The sequence below is a fragment of the Salvelinus namaycush genome, chromosome 14, assembly GCF_016432855.1.
Source record: "Salvelinus namaycush isolate Seneca chromosome 14, SaNama_1.0, whole genome shotgun sequence".
NCBI lineage: Eukaryota > Metazoa > Chordata > Actinopteri > Salmoniformes > Salmonidae > Salvelinus > Salvelinus namaycush.
The window spans coordinates 21,083,276-21,106,734 of record NC_052320.1 but is presented as its reverse complement, the minus strand read 5'-3'; the positions used below and the strand labels follow the sequence as shown (position 1 = coordinate 21,106,734).

Below are 23,459 nucleotides of genomic sequence, written 5' to 3'. Positions count from 1 at the left end.
GCCATCATTGAAAATAAGAATTTGTTCTTAACTGACTTGCCTAATTAAATAAAGGAAAAAGACCAATGCCTGGTGGTTTTCCAATGCCTTGCAAAGAAGGGTACCTATTGGTTGATGGGTAAAAAAATTATAAAGTAGACATTGAATATCAATACACCCAGTCATTACAAAGATACAGGCGTCCTTCCTTACTCAGTTACTGGAGAAGAAGGAAACTGCTCCGAGATTTCACCAGTTACAGAGTTTAATGGCTGTGATAGGAGAAAGCTGAGGATGGATCAACAACATTGTAGTTACTCCACAATACTAACCTAAATGACAGATTGAAAAGAAGGAAAAATATTCAAAAATATGCATCCTGTTTGCAATAAGACACTAAAGTAAAACTGCAAACAATGTGGCACAGAAATTAACTGTATGTCCTGAATATGTTTGGGACAAAGAGTACCACTCTTCATATTTGGCTGCATCATGTTATTATGGGTATGCTTGTCATCGGCAAGGACTACAGAGTTTTTAAAATAAAAAGAAATGGAATTGAGCTAAGCACAGGCAAAATCCTAGAGGAAAACCTGGTTCAGGCTGCTTTCCAACAGACACAGGGGGATAAATTAACCTTTCAGCAGAACAATAACCTAAAACACAAGGCCAAATATAGACTGGAGTTGCTTACCAAGACAACATTGAATGTTCCTGAGTGGCCTTGTTACTGTTTTGACTTAAATCGGCATTAAAATCTATGGCAAGACTTGAAAATGGCTGTCTAGCAATGATCAACAACCAACTTGACTGAGCTTGAAGAATTTTTTAAATAATAATGTGCAAATATTGTACCATCCAGGTGTGTAAAGCTCTTAGAGACTTACCCAGAAAGACTCACAGCTGCAATCACTGCCAAAGGTGCTTCTACGAAGTATTGACTCAAGGGCGTGAATACTTATGTAAATTCGATATTTCTGTATTTCATGCTAAAAAAATGTGCAACAATTTCTAAAAACATGTTTTCACTTTGTCATTATGGGGTATTGTGTGTGAGAAAAAAATATAATTGATCAATTTTGAATTCAGGCTGTAACACAACAAATGTGGAATAAGTCAAGGGGCATGAATACTTTCTGAAGGCACTGTACACACTGAGTGTATAAAACATTAAGAACACCTTCCTAATACTGAGTTGCACCTCCCCCTTTTGCCCTCAGAACAGCCTCAATTCGTCAGGGCATGGACTCTACAAGGTGTCGAAAGCGTTCCACAGGGATGCTGGCCCATGTTGACTCCAATGCTTCCCACATTTGTGTCAAGTTGGCTGGATGTCCTTTGGGTGGTGGACCATTCTTGATACACACAGGAAACTGTTGAGCGTGAAAAACCCAGCAGTGTTGCAGTTCTTGAAACAAACCGGTGCACCTGGCACCTACTACCATACCCCATTCAAAGGCACTTACATGTTTTGTCTTGCCTATTCACCCTCTTAAAAATCTTAACAAATGTAACTTTAACCTGTCTCCTCCCCTTCATCTACACTGATTGAAGTGAATGTAACAAGAGACATCAATAAGGGATCATAGCTTTCACCTGGATTCACCTGGTCAGTTGATGTCATGGAAAGAGCAGGTGTTCCTAATGTTTTGTATACTCAGTGTATGTTTTATACAGGCTATATGTTCTAATAGGATGTTGTAGAGGTTACTGACTGAAATATAGATTCTAGTCTGAACTGCTGGGAAAATATAATAACATATAAACTGCAATGCCTCGGGCAGCCCTCATTATACTCATAATATAACCTAAGACAGGAGTCAATGTGTGTGTGTGTGTGTGTGTGTGTGTGTGTGTGTGTGTGTGTGTGTGTGTGTGTGTGTGTGTGTGTGTGTGTGTGTGTGTGTGTGTGTGTGTGTGTGTGTGTGTGTGTGTGTGTGTGTGTGACATTCTGTTAACTTTTCCCATAATATACAACATGGTTTGTTTTTCCACACAGCTCACGCTGCCCTCAGGGTATTATGCAGTTTCCCTCAATGAGATTCTGCTCCTGCTCTTTCTTTCCCTGAGAGACATTTCTAGAAGGATTCAGTAGCCCTTTCTTAAACTCAATACATGGTATTATAGGATTATAAATTGTCGTTACAGGTCAAGTATAAGGTTAAATAACCTTTGTTTGAACAGTGTGCATATAATAATTTATACATCTACAAAGAATAGATAAAATAGTGAAATACCATCAGTAAGTAAATGATGAACCTTTTGATGTGAAGCTGGTCTTAAAGCAGATGTGTGATGAAAGAGAGAGTTGTGAGAGACAGAGAGCAGACTAAATGTTAATTACGGCGTGAGCATGCGTGCTGCATGTCTAATGCACCTTGTTAACCCAGAAACGCCTTTCATACAAGCAGTGGCAGTTCTAGCTTGTATGGCTCCCTAGGCGAGCCCCCCCTTCAGCCCCCCACCCAACACAAAAAGGCACCATTCTGCACTAACTGTCATTTTTACTCAGACATTTGGAACAACACAAATAAATAATCATAACATTTAAAACTATATAAATATATACAAAAATAAGACTCATAAATATAAAAAAGTAACAAAGACAAATAGAAAAACTGTAGTATATAAATACAAATAAAAAAGATAATCTAATTATTACACTATTACCCTATTGCTAACAAAAACACACAAATAAAACTAAATTGCACAAATCCTATATTACACAAATAGAATAACACACTTATAAAGAAGAGAACCTGATTATTACATTATTGCACTTCAAACAAGAAACACAAACTAAATTGCACAACTAATTGCATTAGTACTGTACTGCGCTATTTGATAGACTCCCCCGCTCCCTCTATCTCGGGCTTCCAGTGGGGAGCCTGAGGTCATCCTACCCCAGCCCCCTCCCCATCTCGTACCTCTGAGTGGGAGACCTTCCCAGTAGCCTGCCTAGCTCACAAACTAGAATCAGGACGCCCACTCCAACAAGGTTAATTGACCCACAGTCCCACACGGTGACATGATATCATTGACGTGACGTGCAAATGAGCGATAGAAAACCGATCGCACAAATGACACAATTGTTTTTGTGCGGGTGCCCCGTGCCGCCCCCCAGCAAGATGCTGCCCTGGGTGGCTGCCCGTACCGCCCCCAGCAAGATGCTGCCCTGGGTGGCTGCCCATGCCGCCCCCCAGCAAGATGCTGCCCTGGGTGGCTGCCCATGCCGCCCCCTAGCAAGATGCTGCCCTGGGTGGCTGCCCATGCCGCCCCCCAGCAAGATGCTGCCCTGGGTGGCTGCCCATGTCGCCTATGCCTAAATCCGCCACTGCATACAAGATCCCAGTAGATCCCAGTAGATCCCAGTAGATCACAGTAGATCCCAGTAGATCCCAGTAGATCCCAGTAGATCACAGTAGACATAAAGTCAATGCTCTCCGTCCGCGTTCAACTCTCTTCTCCATCCTCCTCTCTGTCCTCCCTCCCTCTCTCCCTTCCACTCCCTCTCTCCCCCTTCTCCCCATCTCCCTATCCTCTCCCTCACCCACTCTCTGTGGTGTGATGGGGCACTAGCTAGCGTGGCAGTTCTTCTTATCAATGGAGCTCTCTGCTTGAGACGGCCTCAATAATGAAGGTCCCAGTCAGTAATGATCCTCAACTGCCCTGTCAGAAAGAGAAGTCCCCTCAGTCCTCCTCATCCTACTGTCTCAGCCACTGCCTGTCACCAAGAGAGTACCCCAAGGCTCAATCCTAGGCCCCACGCTCTTCTCAATTTAGATCAACAACATAGCTCAGGCAGTAGGAAGCTCTCTCATCCATTTATATGCAGATGATACAGTCTTATCCTCAGCTGGCAACTCCCCGGATGTTGTGTTAAATGCTCTACAACAAAGCCTTCTTAGTGTGCAACAAGCTTTCTCTACCCTTAACCTTGTTCTGAACACCTCCAAAACAAAGTCATCTGGTTTGGTAAGAAGAATGCCCCTCTCCCTACAGGTGTGATTACTACCTCTGAGGGTTGAGAGCTTGAGGTAGTCACCTCATACAAGTACTTGGGAGTATGGCTAGACAGTACACTGTCCTCTCAGCACATATCAAAGCTGCATGCTAAAGTTAAATCTAGACTTAGTTTCCTCTATCGTAATCACTCCTCTTTCACCCCAGCTCCAAACTAACCCTGATTTAGATGACCACCCTACCCATGCTAGATTACAGAGACATCATTTATAGATCAGCAGGTAAGGGTGCTCTCGATTGGCTAGATGTTCTTTACCATTCGGCCTCTGTAAACTTGTCATCCACTGGTTGATGCCTATTTATAAAACCCTCTTAGGCCTCACTCCCCCCTATCTGAGATATCTACTGCAGCCCTCATCCTCCACATACAACACCCGTTCTGCCAGTCACATTCTGTTAAAGGTCCCCAAAGCACACACATCCCTGGGTCTCTCCTCTTTTGAGTTCGCTGCAGCTAGCGATTGGAACGAACTGCAACAAACACTCAAACTGGACAGTTTTATCTCAATCTTTTCATTCAAAGACTCAATCATGGACACTCTTACTGACAGTTGTGGCTGCTTTGTGTGATGTATTGTTGTCTCTACATTCTAGCCCATTGTGCTGTTGTCTGTGCCCAATAATGTTTGTCCCATGTTGTGTTGCTACCATGTTGTGCTGCTACCATGTTGTGTTGCTACCATGTTGTGTTGCTACCATGTTGTGTTGCTACCATGTTGTTGCCATGTTGTGTTGCTACCATGCTGTGTTGTCATGTGTTGCTGCCTTGCTATGTTGTTGTCTTAGGTCTCTCTTTATGTAGTGTTGTGTTGTCTCTCTTGTCGTGATATATGTTTTGTCCTATATTCATATGTTGTTTCTTAAAATGTTTTTTTCTTATACCCCGTCCCCGCAGGTAGGCCATCATTGGAAATAAGAATTTGTTCTTAACTGACTTGCCCAGTTAAATAAAGGTTAAATAAATAAAACATGTGTGGTGGCGCTCTCTGACCGTGTAAACCAGGTCCGCTGCTGTGGCGGTCAATAATAACTCATACTACATGGTCATACACTACTATAGAACTACTGCTCCTCCTGCTGCCTCAGATACTGTACAGTACACTGCCATGGGCCTACATATAGTATAAGTCCCAAATGGCACCCTATTCCCTACAAAGTGCACAACATTTGACCAGACCCCTATGGGCCCTGGTCAAAAGCCACACACTATATAGGAAATAGGGTGCCATTTAGGACACAACTATAGAGATAAAACATTTTATCTACACTTCGCTAGGGCTCTGGCCAAAAGTAGTGCACTATGTAGGAAATAGGGTACCATTTGGGGTGCACCCTATCTGTGTGGGCTGAATGGGATGGATGACTGTACTGTACATGTCACAGTGGGAGAGATAGTAGCTGCTAAAGTCTCCACGTGGGCCATAGGGAAGTGTATGACTGAAATGTAAAGTAGTGTAGAGGCTCCTGAGGGAAGTGTAGATGTATCTCTACAGTTGTGTCCTAAATTGCACCCTATGTATATCAGGAAACGGGTGATCTTTGGCACACAGTCACAGACTACATCAGTAGAGGAAGCGATGGAAGGCAGAGATGGACTAATAGGTAGAGATGGTTCAGGCCTAAACATAATAACAGGCTCAGCCGTCCTGTTATCAACTGCTAATTGATGAGCTGCCATCAGAGCAGAACAGAGCTGTCCTATTCCTCAACCATCCCCATTAATGACAACAACACATTACTGTGGGTTACACATATGCTCAATTTCAGTCACTATCAGGATTTTTCTTTGCTTATGACTCAGCTCGCTCCTCTCGGTGTGTCAGCCAACCGTACCTTTGCCACAATGAGCCACAAGAAAAACGTCAAGAGAAAAGAAATAGTGTGTCAAATTGGTAATCCTTTAAATTCTTCTGAAGAAATGGAAGGTAATTTTTAAAAAACCAAAGGAATATTCAGGCCTGAAGGCCAGACCAGCAGGACTTAAACCATTGTGTTCCTAATGACGGGAGATAAAGGAAACTACGGGGCAGCTAGGAGTGTGTCGGGCTGGCGGCTGGCATTTTAAATAACATAACAGCATAATCCAGGTAATTTGTCTCTCTCTTCTCTTCTCTCTCTGTCTGTTCACTTCTCTCCTCTCTCTGTCTGTTCACTTCTCTCCTCTCTCTGTTTGTCATCTCTCTCTTCTCTCCTCTGCTTGTTGCCTCTCTCTTCTCTCCTCTGTTTGTCATCTCTCTCTTCTCTCCTCTGCTTGTTGCCTCTCTCTTCTCTCCTCTCTCTTCTCTCCTCTCTCTGTCTGTTCACTTCTCTCCTCTCTCTGTTTGTCGTCTCTCTCCTCTCCTCTGCTTGTTGCCTCTCTCATCTCTCCTCTGTCTATCTGTCATCTCTCTCCTCTCCTCTGTTTGTTGCCTATCTCTTCTCTCCTCTCTGGAGATGGGGTTAAGGCGTACTGTGACAGTTCTGCTGGTCCCCTGCTAACCCATCCATACGCCTATAAAACGATACAAAGATGGGAGCCTTTACTCTCGTAAAAGAGTAAAAGGACTCTATATTTAAAGATATAGTACATGGCCCTGAGTCCTGTCGAAAACAATCTAGACAGGAGACAGAAAGAGAAAAGTAAAGTAGAAGCTGCTGCTGAATGTTTGATGAGGAGCCAGAGCTCAGCGGATAAGTGAGACTGACAGTGGTACAGTCGTGTACTCTCAGACTGATTGAGATTGGGGTGGGGGGGGAGAGAGAGAGACCACTGTGACTGACTCAGTGAGCATAGCCTTGGTATTGAGAGAAGACAGGCTATGTGCACACTGTCCAAAAAACGAGGTGGAAACTGAGCTGCACTTCCTAACCTCCTGCCCAATATGACCATATTAGAGACACATATTTCCCTCAGATTAAACAGACCCACAAAGAATTTGAAAACAAACCCAATTTTGATAATCTCCCATATCTATTGGGTGAAATACCACAGTGTGCCATCACAGCAGCAACATTTGTGACCTGTTGCTACAAGAAAAGGTCAACCAGTGAAGAACAAACACCATTGTAAATACAACCCATATTTAAGTTTATTTATTTTCCCTTTTGTACTTGAACTATTTGCACATAATATGATATTTGTAATGTCTTTATTCTTTTGGAACTTTTGTGAGTAATGTTTACTGTTCATTTTCATTGTTTATTTCACTTTTGTTTATTATCTACTTCACATATGTTTCCCATGCCAATAAAGCCCTTACATTGAAGAGAAAGAGAGAGAGAAAGAGAGAGAAAGAGAGAGAGAGAGAGAGAGATAAGACTACAACTCTCTATCTTGGCTGATAATTGAAAGGATACTAGACAAGTACTTGTTGCTAAAAATTAATATCTTGCCATTGTAAATAAAGTACATATTACATATTACATATGACATATAACGAATTTTGATGAATGGAATCAATACAAGTGGTAGAATGCACCTCTCTGATCCACACTCCATCATCTTTTAACAACATCCTCCCACTGTTTTCCAGCTCCACTATCTCTACTTCCCCTTCCATTCTGCCCACAGCAGATGTGCTCATACTGTATGTGTGTGCATAGATGTGTGTGTATGTGCGTACATGCATAATGCATCTGTGTGTGTGAAAGTGTAAATGTTTATGTAAGTGTGTGTACATGTATAAATGTGTATGAATCTGTATGTCTCTTACCTGCGCAGCAGCAATTTGGGGTGGTTCTTGCTCTCCAGGTTCTTGTCAATGAGGTCAGAGAGCAGGTGTTTGAGCACGTCGGTGGCGTACTCCAGTTTGCCCTGCAGCGCCGTCATGATGAGAGACGCCACGTTGCCGCGGTCACGCATGGAGAAGGAGCGTTGGAGCTCCAGAGTTCTGATGAAGGTTAGCAGGAACACCTTGTTGTTGATGAGCTGAGCGAAAAGTTTCAGAGCCTTCTCTGTGCTCAGCTGACCGTTACCTGACACCTAGGACATACAGGACGGGATACAAAGGGTTAACATGCCACATGACAACACATGGTTTCTGTGTTAAGAGTTCTACTTTAAACACCTTCATACACACCCAGATTGTTCCATGCGGGACAGAACTACACTACTGCTTTTCTTACGCTCAGTTGATCATAAAGGGGCATATACAGTACTTTCTGCTGTTCCTATTGGACCTTTAATCCTCCCTGAACAACTCCTCACTATCACACCATGTCACCCTCATACAGTCAACAGGCTGACCCTAATAAGCCTGCATACTTTGTCCTGTTAGAGATCTCAGCTTACAACCCATCCTATGTACCCTAATAAGTCAACTCATCCAGCAACTCACACCCACCCTGTACTCCCCTATAAAGAATAGCAGAGTATTAAAGGGACTCCGTGGAGTGTGTTTCAGTCAGTCTGTCCCAAGTAGAGGAGGTCCCAGGGCTGCCAGTGAACAGGACATTACCCACTTCATTACTCCTGATGAAGGACGCGCTGGTGGGTGAAATAGACGCACGTCGGGAAACTGTACTGGGACCTGCGTGTGTGTGTGTGTGAGAGAGAGGCCAGAGGACAGAGAGGCAGAACGACATACGGGTGTCAGTCTCCCCCTGGTACTGTGCTGCTTATGGAGGGCATGCTGCAGGGGTGGTGTGGAAGCTCTCTCTCACTCTCCTTTTCCTCACTCTGTCTCTCCTTTCCTCATTTCTCTTTCCCTCTCCCATCCCCCCTCCATACTTTTCTTTGTCTACTTTGTCTCTCCCTCCATACCTCCAGTTCTCTGAGAACAGGGTGGTCCTCGATGCCAGGGAAAAGGACTCTCATGGCGTAGGTCCGGTAGTCCAGATGGGGGATACCAGCTCTGTCCAGATCACTGGTCAGCTCGTTGATGTCCGTCTGCAGCTCAGCAAAAGCTGGAGGAGGTAGGTAGAGAGAGGAGAAATGAACAGCACTGTTAGTATGGATCAACTGATTTCAGACCTGCTGGTTTACACACACACACACACACACACACACACACACACACACACACACACACACACACACACACACACACACACACACACACACACACACACACACACACACACACACACACACACACACCTCTGGTGGCCAGTAAATTGGCTGTACTGTACAGTATCTGTGCTCCTGTGTGTTCCCTGCTGTTAGGGGCTGCAGGTGAGAGCTGGTTAATTGGTCCCTTCCTGACTGAGTCCTGCTAGGCCTTGCTCTGCCTTGCGGCTGTCCCCTTAGCCTCTCTACAGCCAATCACAGTCATATCTCCCCCCTGCCTAGAGCCTGCCCCCCAGCACCCCTGCTAGCCCAGCCCAGGGCCCAGGGCTCAGACATACACCCCTGGAGGGGAACCCAGGTACCTAGCTGCCCCTCGAAATCCACCCTCGGGGCACTACACTCTTCCTGAACACATATGCTGTTTAAAACATGACCCTTCGGTGTGTCTCCTCGCCTGTGTGTGTGTCTGCTTAGAGTATCTGTCTGTCTGTCTGTACGTGTCCAGGGCTTTAGCTCTATAAGCCCCATGCAGCTGTGTGCTGCTCAGCTCTGCTCACACCCCCCAGCTGGGCCCTACAACAGATATAGAGCAGACCTCACTATTAACCTCTCTACTCTGCCACAGCCTTGACACAACCCAGAGAAACAAGACAATGACATTTAGAGGATATACCCTTCTAGTATACTATGTCTTCTATATGTCCTATCTTTGTAATTCTGTATGTTAGAGTTATTCTATATGCTGTAATTCTGTATGTTGGAGTTATTCTATATGCTGTAATTCTGTATGTTAGAGTTATTCTATATGCTGTAATTCTGTATGTTAGAGTTATTCTATATGCTGTAATTCTGTATGTTGGAGTTATTCTATATGCTGTAATTCTGTATGTTAGAGTTATTCTATGTGCTGTAATTCTGTATGTTAGAGTTATTCTATGTGCTGTAATTCTGTATGTTGGAGTTATTCTATATGCTGTAATTCTGTATGTTAGAGTTATTCTATATGCTGTAATTCTGTATGTTAGAGTTATTCTATGTGCTGTAATTCTGTATGTTAGAGTTATTCTATATGTTGTAATTCTGAATGTTAGAGTTATTCTATATGCAGTAATTCTGTATGTTAGAGTTATTCTACATGCTGTAACTCTATATGTTAGAGTTATTCTATGTGCTGTAATTCTGTATGTTAGAGTTATTCTATATGCTGTACTTCTGTTTGTTAGAGTTATTCTATATGCTGTAATTCTGTATGTTAGAGTTATTCTATATGCTGTAATTCTGTAAATTAGAGTTATTCTATATGCTGTAATTCTGTAAGTTAGTTATTCTATGTGCTGTAATTCTGTAAGTTAGAGTTATTCTATATGCTGTAATTCTGTATGTTAGAGTTATTCTATATGCTGTAATTCTATATGTTAGAGTTATTCTATATGCTGTAATTCTATATGTTAGAGTTATTCTATATGCTGTAATTCTGTATGTTAGAGTTATTCAATATGCTGTAATTCTGTAAGTTAGTTATTCTATGTGCTGTAATTCTATATGTTAGAGTTATTCTATATGCTGTAATTCTGTATGTTAGAGTTATTCTATATGCTGTAATTCTATATGTTAGAGGTATTCTATATGCTGTAATTCTATATGTTAGAGTTATTCTATATGCTGTAATTCTGTATGTTAGAGTTATTCAATATGCTGTAATTCTGTAAGTTAGTTATTCTATGTGCTGTAATTCTGTATGTTAGATTTATTCAATGTGCTGTTATTCTGTATGTTAGAGTTATTCTATATGCTGTAATTCTGTGTGTTAGAGTAATTCTATGTGCTGTAATTCTATATGTTAGAGTTATTCTATATGCTGTAATTCTATATGTTAGAGTTATTCTATATGCTGTAATTCTGTATGTTAGAGTTATTCTATATTCTGTGATTCTATATGTTAGAGTTATTCTATGTGCTGTAATTCTGTATGTTAGAGTTATTCTATATGCTGTAATTCTGTAAGTTAGTTATTCTATGTGCTGTAATTCTGTATGTTAGAGTTATTCTATATGCTGTAATTCTGAGTGGTGTCTTCAGGCTAGCTGGAGGGGATACATACAGTAACTTGCGTGTTCTCCTCTGGGCCCAAGGTTCAGAGGTCAGCTGGTGTGGTGAATTGAAGCGTGCACTGTCTGTACTGTGGCCCACCAGGGGTGTGTGTGTGTGTGTGTGTGTGTATGTGTGTGTGTGTGTGTGTGTGTGTGTGTGTGTGTGTGTGTGTGTGTGTGTGTGTGTGTGTGTGTGTGGGTGTGTGGGTGTGTGTGTGTGTGTGTGTGTGTGTGTGTGTGTGTGTGTGTGTGTGTGTGTGTGTGTGTAGGGAAGTAGAACTCAACACTAACACAGATTTATTAGGCTTTAACGAGGCCTGCCTAACAATCTCAAATGAGGCCATGCCTTTACAACAGACTCTGAAACAGACACTGCCACACACACACAGACTGAAACACACATGCCACACACACACAAAATGCCAGCATGAAATAAAGATGATATGCCATTACAGACGTGTTCATAGGAGAACATTGTGTTTAATCAGTGTGTGAGCCAGTGTGTGTGTGTGTGTGTGTGTGGGTGTGAGCCAGCGTGTGTGTGTGTGTGTGTGTAAGCCAGTGTGTGTGAGCCAGTGTGTGTGTGTGTGTAAGCCAGTGTGTGTGAGCCAGTGTGTGTGTGTGTGTGTGTGAGCCAGTGTGTGTGAGCCAGTGTGTGTGTGTGTGTGTGAGCCAGTGTGTGTGTGTGTGTGTGTGTGTGTGTGTGTGTGTGTGTGTGTGTGTGTGTGTGTGTGTGTGTGTGTGTGTGTGTGTGTGTGTGTGTGTGTGAGCCAGTGTGTGTGAGCCAGTGTGTGTGAGCGATAGACAAGCACCATGTGCATTTAGTGTGCCACGATCAGCGTCAAAAACAGGGTAAACTAAACTAGCAGAGACTGTGTGTCTGTCAGACAAAACCTGACTCACTGACCCAGATTCACAATAACTTGTATTACATTATACAACACATACCACCAGTTATTTACTTATTACACAGAAGCATCAATGTGTGTCTTTCATGTGATTATAACATGCCTTAGTGGAGCCCAGCTAGCTAGCTCAGTCTTAAACCCTACAAGGAAACTGGAAACAAAGTGTCTCAAAATAGCTATGTAGAGCAGAAGAGGACCAAACATAATTGCTTAACTCTTCACAGACATTTTGAGAGAATGATTTCCGTTTCTGTACCTGTAATGACATGACTTTGTTGCTGATGGAAGGAGGATAAGGATATAGGCCAGTGTACATGATTAGCGACTCTGAACTGACTTTCCGAAGTCTATGCCAGGGTTACCCCCCCCCGACAGGTTTTGGTTTTTGCCTAGCACTACACAGTCTAGACCAGGGTTAGTTTGTGAGAGTTGCAACTAATAGTCTGTGGTTCATTTGTTGAATGTCTATGGATGTTTCCCTAGATGCATTTCAATGTTACTGATAGCCAACTAATAGTCTGTGGTTCATTTGTTATCTAAATAAAGTGTTATTCACCTTCCTTGCACTCCAGGGCGACCCGGGACTCCAGGTTGTCCATCTGCATCTGCAGGCGCTTCAGGGTGAGGTCATTCTCCCGCGACTTGCGTTTGTATGCAATGAGGACGAGGATGACGATGATAAGGAGAAGCCCTCCGCCGGCGGCGATGGAGACGATGGCGGGAAGGGTGAGCAGGCTGTCTGACAGGATGTGGACCACCCCTGGAGACACGTGGAGACCGCCCACCTGGACCTGATATATACACACACCGTATATTAAACCCCCCCACACACACACAGTATATTAAACATACACACACACACACACACACACACACACACACACACACACACACACACACACACACACACACACACACACACACACACACACACACACACACACACACACACACACACACACACAGAGTATATTAAACATACACACATTCAAACACACACAGTTAGATTCAGTTAAATAAACCAATACAGCACACAGACACAGTGTGCATAGACACACCCACCCAGACACCCCGACATGGAGGACAGTGAAGAGTGAAGTTCTGGGGGCTTGAACTCAATAAGTGAGAAGACTGGTAGAAATAATTGCAGTGGATTCTTGCAGTACCTTTTGACAGCTAGAGCCCAGTTACACTGCCGTGTCTTTGACCTGTTTCTCTCAGCTGAATGAACAACCACGAGTGCAAAAATAATGGAGTTTACAGGTCAAACGTTATGGAAAATAAATCACAGACACTCTGACACACAGAGACAGAAAAGAGAGACAGGAGGAGATGGTGTGCATCTGTGTGTGTGTTTGTCAGTGTCTGTTTCAGTGTGTGTTTCTGTGTTGTTGTGTGTGTACTTGGAGAGACTGATTGAGGTACCATGACTTTGTACTGGCCCGTGAGGTTGGGGGGCTCACACAGCAGCTGGGTCTCAGACACAGTGACTGAGCAGGGGGTCTCCCCGATCAGTACAGTGTAGTTGAGCTTCACCCCCCCTGAGGCCGGGGGCACCAGGTTTTTGCCCTGTGGGGGGAGAGGAGGGGGATAAGGAGGGGGAAACTTTGATCTGTGCAAAATTGTCATAGCAATGCTCAACTAAGGTAATATGAAGCCCCCCCCCAAATAATAATTTGTTGTTATGGTGCAGTAATGATGATACAGTTATAGAATGGACATTGTTATAACTCTGTTTTAAGGTTGCACATTCAAATAACCTAAACCCTCTCTTGGTTTCTACAAGCTAGGTCTAGGCCGGGTTGCTATCTAAGTGCTGTTCTTTACAAAGCTTTATTCATCCATTTGATTGATTGATTACAATCTCAGTAAGCTCCCATACCTTGAGAATGATGGGCGAGCCAGGCTTCTGCTCCAAGACCCCATTGGTGCTGAGAGGTTCAAAGTATGGGTTGGGGTAGTAGAGGAAGTTGGTGTTGTTATAGACTAGCAGAGTCTGGACGTTGTTGAAGATAAAGCCAAACTCATCAGCATGTTTGACTGTGTCCAGGCCTGGATGGTGGTACTCTGCTACCAGGGACGGGGCAACGCAACTCATACTGGTGGTATTCAGAACCTTACACATCTGCAAGAGGAAGGGAAAGAGAGAGGGAGAGAAAGAGAGGAGGAGAGAGAGAGAGAGGAGAGGAAGGAGAGGGAGGGAGAAAGAGGGGAGGGGAAGGAGAGGGAGAGAGAGAGTGAGAAGGAGAGAGAGGGGAAGGAGAGAGGGGAAGGAGAGAAAGAGAGGGAAAGGAGAGAGAGGGAGATAATGGGAAGGAGAGAGAGAAGGGGTTGGAGAGAGAGAGAGGGGAAGGAGAGAGAGAGAGGGGAAGGAGAGAGAGAGAGAGACGGGAAGGAGAGAGGGAGAGAAGGGGTTGGAGAGAGAGAGAGGGGAAGGAGAGAGAGAGAAAGGGAGAGAGAGAGAGAGAAAGGGAAGGAGAGAGAGAGGGGGTGGGGAGAGAGGGGAGAGAGAGATAGGTGAACGAGAGATAGAGAGAGAGAGAAAGGGAAGGAGAGAGAGAGGGGGGGAGAGAGAGGTGAAGAAGAGAGAGAGAAAGAAAGGGAAGGAGAGAGAGAGGGGGGAAGGAGAGCGAGAGAGGGGGATGAGAGAGAGAGAAAAGGAAGGAGAGAGAGAGAGGGGAAGGAAAGAGAGAGAGAGGGGAGGAGAGAGAGGGAGGGGGGAGGAGAGAGAGAGGGGAGAGAGAGAGAGAGAGAGAGAGAGAGAGAGAGAGAGAGAGAGAGAGAGAGAGAGAGAAAGGGAAGGAGAGAGAGAGAGCGAGAGACACACATTAGCTCTTGAGATGCTTTATTCACCAAAAGATGGAACCAGGCTACTGAAGGGATCCACACTAGCCAGCCATCATGCTCTAATAATCTAAGCTCTCCAATATGAGACATGAGCAAGTCAAGCGGGATGAGGTGAGACAGACCGTCTCTGGCTTTACTCTTTTCATTCTAAAAGCTGAACGAGTATATTCATAACATATAGCCTATTAACCACCTACTGTAATACCATGTAAAGTCGAGAGTTTATTGAATGTTACACTTAATACAATAGCACACACTGGCATAGCTAAGTGCTTAAGGCTGATAATATGCAAATCAAGCACAGCCAGCAGCATATCACCCTGCAGAGCACTGCTGGCTTGCCTCTGATGTTAAGCAGGGTCGGTCCCTGGATGAGAGACCAGATGCTGCTGGAAGTGGTGTTGGAGGGCCAGTAGGGGGCACTCTTCACTCTGGTTTAAGGAGATTGCAGTGAAGGGGACATTGCCCTGTATAGGTTGCTGTCTTTCGTATGGGATGTTAAAAGGGTGTCCTGACTCTCTGTGGTCATTACAAATCCCATTGCACTTATTGTAAGAGTAGGGGTGTTAACCCCGGTGTCAAGGCTAAATTCCCAACCTGGCCCCATTCATTCATATCAACCTCCTCATTCCTAATTGGCCTATATCCCTCCTCACCTCTCCAGCTGATGTGTGATGAGAATTCTGTCACAAGCATGGTCACCATGCATCACCCAGGTGGGTGCAACACATTGCTGGTGGTTGAGGTGAGTTTCTCCCACTAAAGGCTTTAAGTACAGCAGCTGTTAGAAACGTGCTATATACATCCATCCAATGAAGTATTATTACTTTCAGAGACAGTACGTTTTCAGTTTTCATAAAATGTCTCCAGTAGCTCTGAGGGAGCCTCAAACTAAGACATGTAAGAGGACAGGGGGGCATGAGGGGATATCCCCCAATCACTTGGTCATATACCCAATCTGTCAGGTTGAGGTGAAGTCATGGCTTCTTGAATGATATTCCTGCCCAGGAGCAGATATGTTCCATGTGAGGGAACTCTTGCTACTGCCGGAGCCTTTTATCTCCGCTCTCTCACTCTTTCTCTCACTCTCTGAGGAGAAACTTAATTAGAGCCAAATGTCTTCAAACCTCTATAGCGCCAGCAGAGTACCACACCTCTTACCTCTTATCTAGTCTAGAGCAGTGTCCATTCAGATACGGCAGGTTAAGCCTGATACAGAGGCTATTTATTTTGGGCTAACGCCAATGTACATTTGGTAAATCTACCTGTATATTTTGTATGCTATGACGCTTTCACCATTGGATCACCAAGACCAGCAAATAAATTTACTCTGAGGTTGTCAACCTGCCCTGCCTTCTGCTGATTTCATGCCCTTACCACTATTTTACAATTAAGTACGCTAATCAAAATATTTTGTAGACAAAATATTGAAAAGGGCTGTCTGGTAGCCTCAATAAATAGACAAAGATTTATAGTTACATGTATAGATTTTTTTTACTTGACTTAAAATTGTGACTAGACTCCACTTGACTTGCTCTAACAATGCATGACTTGGACTTGACTCTTGACCCATTTTACTTGGAACTCAACTTGAGACTCGAACCTTGTGACTTGCTTGTGACTGGAATAATGGTCCCACCTCTGGTGTACAGAGTGAGAATTGTCTTACCACAACCATGCTCTTTGAGGTAGAACTACAGAGTATTCCCATTCCTCCCCATGCAGGAAGGAATCGTAGGATGCATTATTAAGTGTCTAGCTGTATGGCAACGTAGTCTTTGGGCTGGTCCTGCTGGAGGCCCGTGGAGAACTGGGTTGGGTTCAGCAGGAAGTCAGCTCTGCTCCCGGGTTAACCGAAACACAGTTCCCACATTACAGCTGTCGCCATGTGTGCTGCTGCGGCAGGACTCGCGGTGTGTATGTTAGCCCACATTACAAGGTCTAAACGCTCCCTCTACTCCCGCAGAGTGGTGACATTGTTGTACATCTACATACAGAGTTTGCATGTTAGTGAGCGAGAGAGAGAGAGAGAGAGAGAGAGAGAGAGAGAGAGAGAGAGAGAGAGAGGGAGAGAGAGAGAGAGAGAGAGAGGGAGAGAGAGAGAGAGAGAGAGAGAGAGAGGGAGAGAGAGAGAGAGAGAGAGAGAGGCTAAGCCCTGTTAAAAATGCATACAACCTCCATAGCACTGCTGACACATTTTCTCCAAGAATCTTCTACTGTAATCCTATTATATATTACAGAGAAAGCCTAGAATAGATGACAGTTATAGAGTAAAAACTGAAAAACATCATGTATACACTGGTCTTATCGTGTGCTATTATTATCAAAAGCTGCTTGTGAATGTATTTACATATTAACTTAAAACATTCTGGCCAATAAGTCCCTTATTAACTGCAAATAAACACTAATTCACTGTCATAGTTTTGAGCAAATAAGCTTTTTATATCTACGAATACACTTGATTTCTCTCACACATTCAGAGACAGCAAAAAGCAAAAGTTCCATGTTGCTGTAGTCTCCATGTTATAACAGTGGTGTGTTACAGACAGGCACAGATGCCACCACAGAATCCCTCTCTGCCTGCCTGTCAGTGTCTGTCTTGGTTGGAACACAACGGAACAGCAATGCATTTGCAAGTCAACTGCAGTACAGTATGGCTCCCACTACCATCTGTTCAGAGCTGGGCTAGACAGCTGGAAGGATGCTGCATGTTTTCAACACACTCCTTCAATACTCTGGGTGTTTGGGGCGGTGAGAAATCATGTCTCCCTCTTCCTGAATCCTGCCTTCTGAGAAAGGCAGTCATATACGACTCAGCCATGACTGGATGTGATCTAATGTGATGTGTGTAGATCTAAAGAGGCCAGTCAGAATAAGACACTGAGCTTCGTGCCTATAAGGTTAGTGGTCAGAGTAGTGAAGGGTGAAATACTGGCTATGTCAGGGTAGTGAAGGGAGAAATACTGGCTACGTCAGGGTAGTGAAGGGGGAAATACTGGCTATGTCAGGGTAGTGAAGGGGGAAATACTGGCAATGTCAGGGTAGTGAAGGGGGAAATACTGGCTACGTCAGGGTAGTGAAGGGGGAAATACTGGCAATGTCAGGGTAGTGAAGGGGGAAATACTGGCTATGTCAGGGTAGAGAAGGGGGAAATACTGGCTATGTCAGGGTAGTGAAGGGGGAAATACTGGCTACGTCAGGGTAGTGAAGGGGGAAATACTGGCAATGTCAGGGTAGTGAAGGGGGAAATACTGGCAATGTCAGGGTAGTGAAGGGGGAAATACTGGCTATGTCAGGGTAGTGAAGGGAGAAATACTGGCTATGTCAGGGTAGAGAAGGGGGAAATACTGGCTATGTCAGGGTAGTGAAGGGGGAAATACTGGCTATGTCAGGGTAGTGAAGGGAGAAATACTGGCTATGTCAGGGTAGTGAAAGGGGAAATACTGGCTATGTCAGGGTAGTGAAGGGGGAAACACTGGCTATGCCAGGTTAGCGAAGGGGGAAATACTGGCTATGTCAGGGTAGAGAAGGGAGAAATACTGGCTATGTCAGGGTAGTGAAGGGAGAAATACTGGCTATGTCAGGGTAGTGAAGGGGGAAATACTGGCTATGTCAGAGTAGCGAAGGGGGAAATACTGGCTATGTCAGAGTAGCGAAGGGGGAAATACTGGCTATGTCAGAGTAGCGAAGGGGGAAAAACTGGCTATGTCAGAGTAGCGAAGGGGGAAATACTGGCTATGTCAGGGTAGCGAAGGGGGAAATACTGGCTAGGTCAGGGTAGTGAAGGGGGAAATACTGGCTATGTCAGGGTAGTGAAGGGGGAAATACTGGCTATGTCAGGGTAGTGAAGGGGGAAACACTGGCTATGTCAGGGTAGTGAAGGGGGAAATACTGGCTATGTCAGGGTAGTGAAGGGGGAAATACTGGCTATGTCAGGGTAGAAAAGGGGGAAATACTGGCTATGTCAGGGTAGTGAAGGGGGAAATACTGGCTATGTCAGGGTAGTGAAGGGAGAAATACTGGCTATGTCAGGGTAGTGAAGGGAGAAATACTGGCTATGTCAGGGTAGTGAAGGGGGAAATACTGGCTATGTCAGGGTAGTGAAGGGAGAAATACTGTGTATGTCAGAGTAGTGAAGGGGGAAATACTGGATATGTCAGAGTAGCGAAGGGGGAAATACTGGCTATGTCAGGGTAGTGAAGGGGGAAATACTGGCTATGTCAGGGTAGTGAAGGGGGAAATACTGGCTATGTCAGGGTAGTGAAGGGAGAAATACTGGCTATGTCAGGGTAGTGAAGGGGGAAATACTGGATATGTCAGAGTAGCGAAGGGGGAAATACTGGCTATGTCAGGGTAGTGAAGGGGGAAATACTGGCTATGTCAGGGTAGTGAAGGGGGAAATACTGGCTATGTCAGGGTAGTGAAGGGAGAAATACTGGCTATATCAGGGTAGTGAAGGGGGAAATACTGGCTATGTCAGGGTAGTGAAGGGAGAAATACTGGCTATGTCAGGGTAGTGAAGGGGGAAATACTGGCTATGTCAGGGTAGTGAAGGGGGAAATACTGGCTATGTCAGGGTAGTGAAGGGGGAAATACAGGCTATGTCAGGGTAGTGAAGGGGGAAATACTGGCTATGTCAGGGTAGCGAAGAGGGAAATACTGGCTATGTCAGGGTAGAGAAGGGGGAAATACTGGCTATGTCAGGGTAGTGAAGGGGGAAATACTGGCTATGTCAGGGTAGTGAAGGGGGAAACACTGGCTATGCCAGGTTAGCGAAGGGGGAAATACTGGCTATGTCAGGGTAGAGAAGGGAGAAATACTGGCAATGTCAGGGTAGTGAAGGGGGAAATACTGGCTGTGTCAGGGTAGTGAAGGGGGAAATACTGGCTATGTCAGGGTAGTGAAGGGAGAAATACTGGCTATGTCAGGATAGTGAAGGGGGAAATACTGGCTATGTCAGGGTAGAGAAGGGGGAAATACTGGCTATGTCAGGGTAGTGAAGGGGGAAATACTGGCTACGTCAGGGTAGTGAAGGGGGAAATAATGGCAATGTCAGGGTAGTGAAGGGGGAAATACTGGCAATGTCAGGGTAGTGAAGGGGGAAATACTGGCTATGTCAGGGTAGTGAAGGGGGAAATACTGGCTATGTCAGGGTAGAGAAGGGGGAAATACTGGCTATGTCAGGGTAGTGAAGGGGGAAATACTGGCTATGTCAGGGTAGTGAAGGGAGAAATACTGGCTATGTCAGGGTAGTGAAAGGGGAAATACTGGCTATGTCAGGGTAGTGAAGGGGGAAACACTGGCTATGCCAGGTTAGCGAAGGGGGAAATACTGGCTATGTCAGGGTAGAGAAGGGAGAAATACTGGCTATGTCAGGGTAGTGAAGGGAGAAATACTGGCTATGTCAGGGTAGTGAAGGGGGAAATACTGGCTATGTCAGAGTAGCGAAGGGGGAAATACTGGCTATGTCAGAGTAGCGAAGGGGGAAATACTGGCTATGTCAGAGTAGCGAAGGGGGAAAAACTGGCTATGTCAGAGTAGCGAAGGGGGTAATACTGGCTATGTCAGGGTAGCGAAGGGGGAAATACTGGCTAGGTCAGGGTAGTGAAGGGGGAAATACTGGCTATGTCAGGGTAGTGAAGGGGGAAATACTGGCTATGTCAGGGTAGTGAAGGGGGAAACACTGGCTATGTCAGGGTAGTGAAGGGGGAAATACTGGCTATGTCAGGGTAGTGAAGGGGGAAATACTGGCTATGTCAGGGTAGAAAAGGGGGAAATACTGGCTATGTCAGGGTAGTGAAGGGGGAAATACTGGCTATGTCAGGGTAGTGAAGGGAGAAATACTGGCTATGTCAGGGTAGTGAAGGGAGAAATACTGGCTATGTCAGGGTAGTGAAGGGGGAAATACTGGCTATGTCAGGGTAGTGAAGGGAGAAATACTGTGTATGTCAGAGTAGTGAAGGGGGAAATACTGGATATGTCAGAGTAGCGAAGGGGGAAATACTGGCTATGTCAGGGTAGTGAAGGGGGAAATACTGGCTATGTCAGGGTAGTGAAGGGGGAAATACTGGCTATGTCAGGGTAGTGAAGGGAGAAATACTGGCTATGTCAGGGTAGTGAAGGGGGAAATACTGGATATGTCAGAGTAGCGAAGGGGGAAATACTGGCTATGTCAGGGTAGTGAAGGGGGAAATACTGGCTATGTCAGGGTAGTGAAGGGGGAAATACTGGCTATGTCAGGGTAGTGAAGGGAGAAATACTGGCTATATCAGGGTAGTGAAGGGGGAAATACTGGCTATGTCAGGGTAGTGAAGGGAGAAATACTGGCTATGTCAGGGTAGTGAAGGGGGAAATACTGGCTATGTCAGGGTAGTGAAGGGGGAAATACTGGCTATGTCAGGGTAGTGAAGGGGGAAATACAGGCTATGTCAGGGTAGTGAAGGGGGAAATACTGGCTATGTCAGGGTAGCGAAGAGGGAAATACTGGCTATGTCAGGGTAGAGAAGGGGGAAATACTGGCTATGTCAGGGTAGTGAAGGGGGAAATACTGGCTATGTCAGGGTAGTGAAGGGGGAAATACTGGCTATGTCAGGGTAGTGAAGGGGGAAATACTGTGTATGTCAGAGTAGTGAAGGGGGAAATACAGGCTATGTCAGGGTAGTGAAGGGGGAAATACTGGCTATGTCAGGGTAGTGAAGGGGGAAATACTGTGTATGTCAGAGTAGCGAAGGGGGAAATACTGGCTATGTCAGGGTAGTGAAGGGGGAAATACTGGCTATGTCAGGGTAGTGAAGGGGGAAATACTGGCTATGTCAGGGTAGTGAAGGGGGAAATACTGGCTAGGTCAGGGTTGTGAAGGGGGAAATACTGGCTATGTCAGGGTAGTGAAGGGGGAAACACTGGCTATGTCAGGGTAGTGAAGGGGGAAATACTGGCTATGTCAGGGTAGTGAAGGGGGAAATACTGGCTATGTCAGGGGAGTGAAGGGGGAAACACTGGCTATGTCAGGGTAGTGAAGGGGGAAATACTGGCTAGGTCAGGGTTGTGAAGGGGGAAATACTGGCTATGTCAGGGTAGTGAAGGGGGAAATACTGGCTAGGTCAGGGTTGTGAAGGGGGAAATACTGGCTATGTCAGGGTAGTGAAGGGGGAAATACTGGCTATGTCAGGGTAGTGAAGGGGGAAACACTGGCTATGCCAGGTTAGCGAAGGGGGAAATACTGGCTATGTCAGGGTAGAGAAGGCAGAAATACTGGCTATGTCAGGGTAGTGAAGGGGGAAATACTGGCTATGTCAGGGTAGTGAAGGGAGAAATACTGGCTATGTCAGGGTAGTGAAGGGGGAAATACTGGCTATGTCAGGGTAGCGAAGAGGGAAATACTGGCTATGCCAGGGTAGTGAAGGGGGAAATACTGGCTATGTCAGAGTAGCGAAGGGGGAAATACTGGCTATGTCAGAGTAGCGAAGGGGGAAATACTGGCTATGTCAGAGTAGCGAAGGGGGAAATACTGGCTATGTCAGGGTAGCGAAGGGGGAAATACTGGCTATGTCAGGGTAGTGAAGGGGGAAATACTGGCTATGTCAGGGTAGTGAAGGGGGAAATACTGGCTATGTCAGGGTAGTGAAGGGGGAAATACAGGCTATGTCAGAGTAGCGAAGGGGGAAAAACTGGCTATGTCAGAGTAGCGAAGGGGGAAATACTGGCTATGTCAGGGTAGTGAAGGGAGAAATACTGGCTATGTCAGAGTAGCGAAGGGGGAAATACTGGCTATGTTAGGGTAGTAAAAGGGGAAATGCTGGCTATGTCAGGGTAGTAAAAGGGGAAATACTGGCTATGTCAGGGTAGAGAAGGGGGAAACACTGGCTATGTCAGAGTAGCGAAGGGGGAAATACTGGCTATGCCAGGGTAGTGAAGGGGGAAATACTGGCTATGCCAGGGTAGTGAAGGGGGAAATACTGGCTATGTCAGGGTAGTGAAGGGGGAAATACTGGCTATGTCAGGGTAGTGAAGGGGGAAATACTGTGTATGTCAGAGTAGCGAAGGAGGAAATACTGGCTATGTCAGTGTAGTGAAGGGGGAAATACTGGCTATGTCAGGGTAGTGAAGGGGGAAATACTGGCTATGTCAGGGTAGTGAAGGGGGAAATACTGGCTAGGTCAGGGTTGTGAAGGGGGAAATACTGGCTATGTCAGGGTAGTGAAGGGGGAAACACTGGCTATGTCAGGGTAGTGAAGGGGGAAATACTGGCTATGTCAGGGTAGTGAAGGGGGAAATACTGGCTATGTCAGGGGAGTGAAGGGGGAAACACTGGCTATGTCAGAGTAGTGAAGGGGGAAATACTGGCTAGGTCAGGGTTGTGAAGGGGGAAATACTGGCTATGTCAGGGTAGTGAAGGGGGAAATACTGGCTAGGTCAGGGTTGTGAAGGGGGAAATACTGGCTATGTCAGGGTAGTGAAGGGGAAAATACTGGCTATGTCAGGGTAGTGAAGGGGGAAACACTGGCTATGCCAGGTTAGCGAAGGGGGAAATACTGGCTATGTCAGGGTAGAGAAGGGAGAGATACTGGCTATGTCAGGGTAGTGAAGGGGGAAATACTGGCTATGTCAGGGTAGTGAAGGGAGAAA

The 23,459-nt window shown here is 45.4% G+C and overlaps 1 protein-coding gene across 1 annotated transcript in view; it reads right to left on the bottom strand.

Moving 5' to 3' along the window:
* The window catches only part of LOC120058660 (plexin-A2-like), a 375,679-nt gene that overhangs the window by 36,109 nt on the left and 316,111 nt on the right, over nt 1-23,459 (bottom strand). Inside the window, exons 17-21 of the mRNA XM_039007410.1 lie at nt 13,870-14,112; nt 13,413-13,556; nt 12,544-12,778; nt 8,744-8,886; nt 7,695-7,963 (exon numbers count right to left, since the gene is read on the bottom strand). Coding sequence (XP_038863338.1) covers nt 7,695-7,963; nt 8,744-8,886; nt 12,544-12,778; nt 13,413-13,556; nt 13,870-14,112 — 1,034 coding nt within the window. The remainder of the gene's footprint in view (nt 1-7,694; nt 7,964-8,743; nt 8,887-12,543; nt 12,779-13,412; nt 13,557-13,869; nt 14,113-23,459) is intronic.